The sequence below is a fragment of the Cherax quadricarinatus genome, chromosome 67, assembly GCF_038502225.1.
Source record: "Cherax quadricarinatus isolate ZL_2023a chromosome 67, ASM3850222v1, whole genome shotgun sequence".
Lineage (NCBI taxonomy): Eukaryota > Metazoa > Arthropoda > Malacostraca > Decapoda > Parastacidae > Cherax > Cherax quadricarinatus.
Window position 1 is genome coordinate 19,450,252 of NC_091358.1, and position 7,906 is coordinate 19,458,157.

Genomic DNA, 7,906 nt, shown 5'->3' on the forward strand with positions numbered 1-7,906 from the left:
CTGTATTAAGATTTGTGTTACTTCCAGTAGTATTTATTCCCCCGCACTGCGACACTTTCTCAATGAGAAATTTCGAGCCTTGGGTACAAAATATTGGGTAAATAATTATCTATGATTATTTTGTTTTATTATTAGAACTTCAGAGTAATACAAAATATTTCTGGAGAAGTTCATTTTAGAGAAAATTCAAAATATTCTCATATTACAATCCTTATATTAAATGATGAGAAATGAATATTGTAGCTACCATTTCGATAGAGGACAACCCTCAAGGAAGGTTCCTTGATGTTGGTGAGGGGCTCTTGATTTAGGGAATTGGATCTGTGCTCCAGTTCCCCGAGTTAAGCCTGAATGCCTTCCACATCCCCCCCCCAGGCGCTGTATAATCCTCCGGGTTTAGCGCTTCCTCTTGATTATAATAATAATAATAATCGATAGAGGACATTCATGGAACAATCCCTGTGTTAGTTATTCTTATATACACTTTAACATATGGAAAAATCTACCTACTGTTAGATTCAAGTTGCCTAATTCAATCATTTTGAGCAAATTTTTCACTCAGGCTAATGATTTTGAAGTAAATATGTGTGTCTGTGTGTACTCACCTATTTCTACTTATCTGTTTATAGTTGCAGGGGTCGAGTCGCAGCTCCTGGCCCCACCTCTTCGCTGGTTGTTACTAAGTTCACCCTTTCCTTGCTCCAAGACTTTTATCGTACTTTATATGTAAGCAAGCAAAGCAAACAAGTTCAGGTAAGATCCCAATGGGATGAGCGGGGAAGATGGGACAGATGAAGAATAGCTCTGTAGAGAAGTGTTCTTAGTTAGAGAAACAGAGCCAGGACTTAACCCAGCAGCTAAGGTGATCGTGGTGCAGACTTGAGAACAGGAATAGCAGGGACTGTTGCATTGAACTTGTGGTAGTTGAAGTCTTGAATCTTGAGTAGCTGGCAGCAGGCTAGGTCACATCAGAGGGTAGAACACATATGGGAGTTATAGGAGTAACTGAGGAGGCAGGTTAGCAATGGAGCCATTTTCGAACTTTTTGAAGCTGCTTCTAGATAGGTGGTATAGTTTAGCCTTGTTACTGAAGGTGAAACGTAGAGGCTTGATGAACTCAAGAACTTGGGTGAGTGTGAAGTGAAGCGGTGATTCACAGGCATACTTGACTGTTCCAGCACCGAGGCTTTTGTAGAGTTCAGTACAGGTCATGGTGTCAGCATTTGAAGAAGTGTAAAAGGTAAGGTTTTCCCATGAGGGTTTACTGGAGTCGTCGTTATCTTCCTCTTCTGGAGTGGATTCATTGGGAGAATCTACAATGGTGGTAGCAGGTGACTGAGGTTCGACAGGAGCAGCTGTGAGGTGTAATGGTTGTGTAACAGCAGGCTGGGAGAGGTGGGAGACGGTGGCTGAGGCAACTTGATCAACGTTGTCAGCGGTGGAAGTGGTTATAGAAGTTACAGGAGCAGTTGCTTGGGCAGGAGACAGGTCTGCAGGAGCAGTAAAGTTCATGACGTTGGGAAGGATCTTGAGGATGTCTTCTGAAGGTGTGGAGTCCGGAAAATTGAAGGCAGGCATGTTGTTCAGACGGAATAGTTCGTTAACAGTGGTGTTGAAAGTGCCGGGGTTTGCTGAGTTTGCAAGGTGTGCATACACCATGCAGTACAGCACCTTTGAGGGAGCACCGTCGGGGAGTGGAGAGAGGGAGTTGCTGGGCGATGGTGCCTGTAGATTAGCGTGTAGAGTCTTGGTGGTGTCGGTTTGTGGTTTAGTTATTGCAGAGTATGTGGGTGAATTGGAGGTGTTCTTCAGAACTTTAGTTTTCTTCAATATGATTTCTTTCCTGAGTGGGCACTTAGCTGCAAGGGTATGATGATTACCCTTGCAGTTAAGACATGTTGGTGCTGTAGTAATGGTGCAGGATCTGAAATCGTGTCCATCATTCCCACATTTTGAACAAAACTTCATATCCTTGATGGGGCAGTCCTTGGTGGTGTGTTTATAGGAGTAGCAGGTCCAGCAGTGGGAGATGTATGTGAAACGTTCTTGTTCTATATGACTTGGGTGAATGTGGTAATATGAGATGACCAGACCGTCAGAGAGAGCTTGGGCAGCCATGGAGATATCTGAGAATGTAATCTTTAGCATAGATGCGGCATTGGGGATCTTTGAGATGCTGTCTACCGAGGCCCAGGTGTTTTGTTCCTCAATAGATGTCTTCAGTGCTTCAGTAGAGAGAGAGGTGACCATATTGTCCAGTCTTTTCACAAAGACAGAACGTTTCGACTTCAAGAATGGAGACGGGGATAGAGTGAATTGTTGCGTTTGTAGGGTCCTGATTGAAGAGTCGTCCATTAGTTTTAGTGCTTCCGTGTCGTCTGTGCAGACGACAATGAAGGAGTCTTTCAGAGAGTGGATTGCCGTAAATTTGACCTGCAGGCAGGTCCTTACGACGGTAGCTAAGGCTAACTTCGAGGAGTCATTTATTGCACCATTCACAGGCTTGATTTTCACACGATTCGACAGCATTGTGAAAAGGATGTGACGTTTGTAGAATATAAATTCTACACCCCGGCGGGGTCGAAGAGAGGCTTCTTGTGGTGGAGAGCAACTGTGTGAACGGACTGAGTATGTCTGTGTACTCGCCTATTTGTACTCACCTATTTATGGTAGCAGGGGTTGAGACTCAGCTCCTGGTCCCCGCCTCTTCACACAGTGTGTGTTTCTTTTTCATAAACTGTACCATTTTACGAAGCTGTAAGACTTGGAAATTATTTATACGAATTGAGAATTTTAAATTCTAAATGACCCACGAGGATTTACTATTTTTGTAAATATATTAGTAATAATTCTAGGACCCCTAAAGTATAATTGTGTGAGTTTCAAAATATAATTCAAATCAATATAGAATGTAATATTTTACGTTAATTCCAAAATTTATGAAAATTACATATTAATGCCAGTAATGAACCAGACATAACTGATAATGAATTTTCAATATACTTAAATATGGAATGATAAATTTACAATGTGAGAGTAACAAATTGTGTGAAAATTCCGGTGAACAACCCTGCAGACTCACACGCGAGTCCATATATGTACTCTGTATAGCCATGTACTTCAGAGCTTACATAAAAATATTAAGATATATGAAATCTTCCATCAAAAGACTGTGGTGATTTAGAAAGTTCAAGTCAAGACGTTTTTGTTATGTGTTAGTAGTTGTGTTGATCATCGCTGCTGTGGCTGCTAGACAAGTGATGCTTCACACAGGCAAATGGAACAAGACGTAATTTGCTTCGGTTGTAATGCAGGAGCAGCAGCAGCAGGAGCTAGGAAGGAATGGGGGAGTCCACGTAGAAGGGAGCTTTGTCAGCTACTACCACCATACAAGCTCCATTACGACCTTCCTCTAGCAGCTTCACTAGTGCCTCTGCTACCGTCTCCGCTCTGTAGGATAACAGTGATTTGCATTAATAATAAGCCGAAGTTTGAATGTACTGTAAGACATAGTCTATATGACACATAAAGGTATGAACAAATATGGAAATCTCTCCGCCATATAGGCAGATAGGTAGATAGATTTTTTTAGTCAGGTACTCAGGAATCTCAAACTTCATGTAAGGTGACCCACTGGGGGTTAAATAAGGGTAGTAAATCGTCAAAACTTTCTATATTTTCCGACAGTTATGTTTCCTTGTCAACATCTTTCAAAGGAGGTATTTTCAGGCAAAGCCTGAAAATACCTCCTTTTTTTTAGGCCTGGATGTTTGGAAGATCAAAATTACAAAAAAAAAAAAAAAAAAAAAAAAAAAAAAAAAAAAAAAAAAAAAAAAAAAAAAAAAAAAAAAAGGAATGTTTGATGCCAGTGGATTTTTTTTTTTTTTTGAGGAAATGGGAGAATTACAACTCAAACACATTTAAGACGAACTAAGACATCAAAGCCTCAATAAAACAAATTAAAAATATTTAAGAAACTGTCACATTATTTGTTCACTGAAAATTTATTTCAAAATATAAACAACATATTAATACAGGTGAAGAACGAATTTTACCTTTAAAAAAAGAAATACATAATACTGAAAAAAAACAGTATTTAATAAAGAGAAATATTTGGAACACTCACGACATATCTTTGAGAGAATCAGCAAACTTGGTCAAGGCTTGACCGACCTCGGGGGTGAAGGCAGTCTTGAGTGAGTTGACTAGAAGGTCGGTTTTCACCAGGCTGGGACACAGACTTTGAACCTTCACACCACTAATCTTATGATGGAACTCGGACTGTCAATAAAAATACATAAAGTTACTGACACATGATAATTGTATTCTTTCACGATGACATATCCCACACACATGCAAATATGACCTACGAAGCCAAAAAGAAGTTAAAATACACACATATACAGACAATACATATCTACACGCACACAATATATATATACATATATATATATATATATATAAACATATATATATACATATATATATATATATATAAACATATATATATATATACATATATATATATATATAAACATATATATATATACATATATATATTATATAAACATATATATATACATATATATATTATATAAACATATATATATACATATATATATTATATAAACATATATATATATACATATATATATATATATAAACATATATATATATATATATATATAAACATTATCTCTCAGTCCGCACATTCGAATCGGCATAATAGTCTACATCAAAGTATGCATTACTTTAGCCACTCAGTCAGATCCCAGATAAGGTGCCTAGCTGAAGCTAGGCGGTCATCTCATACCACGGGACACCAGGCTAGTGATAAGATATTTCATCAAATCCTGTCACATGTAATAAACTTTGAAAGAGCTTTTTAAAAGCTTAACAATTCGCAAATGGGTGAAATTATTTGTAAACATTATCTGTCAGTCCACAGCAGGATTCGAACCTGAACATTTTGCATCAGAGTACGCAGTACTTAAGCACTGAAGCAATGTTATATAAATTTAAACTGACCTATGCTATTATTATTATAAAAAAGAAGCGCTAAATCACAAGGGCTATACAGCGCTGCAGGGCAGGAAGGAAGCGAGGGTATCAGGTGGTAAAAGGGAGATGGATGAGTAATAGGTTACGGAGAACAGCGGGGCAGTGGATGGTGAAAAGGTAGAGGGCAGCAAGAGACTGAGGTAGAAAGGGCTGAGGGGAGTGCAAAAGGAATCATCATCAGAGTTTGTGGAGCAAATCAGTCGTTGTCATGAAGTCAATGAGAGAGTCAGGATTAAAGGAGGGTCCATCAGCAAGAAGGGAAGGAAAAGAGAGAGTAGTAGAGCAAAGACGATGTTGAAGGTAAATTCTGCGTGCTCGTTGATAGAGAGGGCAGTCTAACAGAATGTGGCTAATCCAAACTGGAACGTGACACTTCTCACAGAGAGGAACAGGGTGCCTCTCCATGAGATACCCATGAGTAAGACGAGTGAGGCCAATGCGAAGGCGGGAGAGAGTAGTCTCCCAACCTCGGCACTGATGACAAGAAGACGGCCAGTAACCCATACTCGGTTTAATAGAATGAAGTTTGTTACCAAGTAGAGTTGACCAATGGGTGTGAAGGTGTTCCGGAAATGGAACACCTCTATATGAAATTGGTAGGTCATGTACTGCTGAACACGAAGCTGTGTCTGCCTGTTCATTGCCCTGTACGTCAACATGACCAGGGATCCAACAAAAAACAATATCTTTATGCTTGGTAGAGATACGGCATAGCCAAAGTTGGATACAGAGAACTGGGGGTGAGGTGCATCAAATTTCTGTATAGCCTGCAGAGCACTAAGGGAGTGAGACAACCACAAATGTTGACACAGGCATGGATGCAATACGAATAAGTGTTGCAAGAATGGCATACAATTCAGAAGTAAAAATGCTAGCTGAAGAGAGTAAATGCCCTCGCACGACGCTGTTCAAAAACACTGCTGTGAATCCGATGCCGTCAGAAGACTTAGAGCCATCTATGTACACTGTGATGGCATGAGAATGAGTGGAAGTGGTCAAGAAAAAGAGAGCGGGAAGCTACCATAGGCAGTTGGGCTTTCGAGCAAGGGAGTGAGATAGAACAGACTCGAACAGATGGAACTTCCCAGGGGGGTAGGGAAAAGTGAGATGCTACATGAACACATAAAGGTGGTAACTAAAGGGAAGACAAGAGCGAATGTAGGCGGAGAGAGAAGGGATGGAGCAAACACGGGTGGCAAACAAATAATGTCTACTAATATCAGTGACCATTCTATATATGGAAGGATTGCAGAGATCATGAGAGCGTACATAGTAGTGAAGGCAATGGGCATCACAGCGATCAGACAAGGATGGAACATTCGCTTCTGCATAGAGGCTCTCAACAGGGGAAGAGCGAAAAGCACTAAGGCATAAACGTAATCCTTGGTGATGGATGGGGTTAAGGCTAGAGAGAGTAGCAGGAGAGGCCGCTGAATAGATCTGGTCACCATAATCGAGTTTTGATAAAATGAGGGCTGAATGTAGGTGAAGGAGAGTTCGACGATCAGCTCCCCATGAAAGGTGAGCAAGCGTTTTAAGAAGGTTAAGCTGGCTGTGACAAGTTGCCTTCAATGAGGTAATGTGGGGTTTCCAGGATAACCGACGGTCAAAGAGAAGGCCTAGAAACCTGACTGTATCACGTTCAGGGAAACGGAAGCCATAGAGGTACAAAGGACGATCGGAGATAACAGAGTGTCTAGTGAAAGTAATTCGGCGAGTTTTGGTACTGGAAAATTTAAACCCATGTGTGGTGGCCCAATTGGAAACACGGTCGACCGCATTCTGGAGAGAAACTGTAATGAGGTGACAGTCATCGCCTGCACAAGCAATAGCAAAGTCATCAACATAAAGTGATAACCAAATATTGGATGGAAGAACAGAGGCCAAATCATTTATAGCAAGGAGAAAAAGTGTTGAGCTCAGAACACATCCCTGAGGGACACCTTCAGCTTGGACAAAGACCGGGGAGAGCACATTATTAACTCGAACATGGAAATGTCTGTCAGTTAAAAAGTTCTTAAGGAAGGATGATAGATTGCCTCGAAGGCCTAAGGAGTGGGCTTGGGCCAAAGTATTATACCTCCAAGTTGTGTCATATGCCTTCTCAAGGTCAAAAAATATGGCAATAACTGAGTGGTTATTCGCAAAGGCATTACGAACATACGTATCTAAGCGTAGTAAGGGGTCTATGGTAGAACGTCCCTTACGAAAGCCATATTGACTAGTGGAGTGACTGTTGTGTGTCTCTAAACACCACTTTTAACGTCGATTTACCAGACATTCCATCACTTTGCAAACTGCACTAGTAAGAGCAATGGGACGATAATGGGAGGCATCATGTCCTGTAATACCCAGCTTGCGGAAAGAGAGAACAATGGCAGATTTCCACAGCTGGTGAAGAACTCCTTGTGACCAAATAAGACTGAAGAGCTGTAAGAGGAGTGTAAGAGCTGAATGATGTAAATATTGTAACATTCAAATATGAATGTCGTCGTGCCCAGCTGCCAATGATCGGCAAGCTGAGTGTGTTGCCTCCAGTTTTTGAAGCGTAAAAGGCACATTATACTGTTCTTCTCTGGCTGACTTTGAGGAAAGAAACGAGGAGCATAGATATAGCCCCCAGGGAAATATGAACCAGATGAGTGCCAATTTCAATGGCAATGTCAAGAGGGTTTGCTATATCAACACCGGCGACCCGTAGCACAGGAGCCGGGTCAGGAGAGTATTTACCACTCAATTTCCTCACTTTTTTCCAGACTGCACTCATAGAGGAAACAGAGGTGATGATGGAAACAATCTCACCAGCAAGTGCATTTAGTGTCACAGATGACACGGCGAGCGACCG

At 40.9% G+C, this 7,906-nt stretch overlaps 1 protein-coding gene across 1 annotated transcript; it reads right to left on the minus strand.

Moving 5' to 3' along the window:
* Window positions 1–2,899: 2,899 nt before the first annotated feature.
* Window positions 2,900–4,281, minus strand: LOC138851056 (15-hydroxyprostaglandin dehydrogenase [NAD(+)]-like; the record flags this gene model as incomplete). The annotated part of the gene is given in 2 exon segments (XM_070099428.1): window positions 2,900–3,450; window positions 4,127–4,281. Coding segments are annotated over 2 exon segments (273 nt in total), but the record flags the coding sequence as incomplete, so codon positions are not given.
* Between the last annotated feature and the right edge of the window lie 3,625 nt (window positions 4,282–7,906).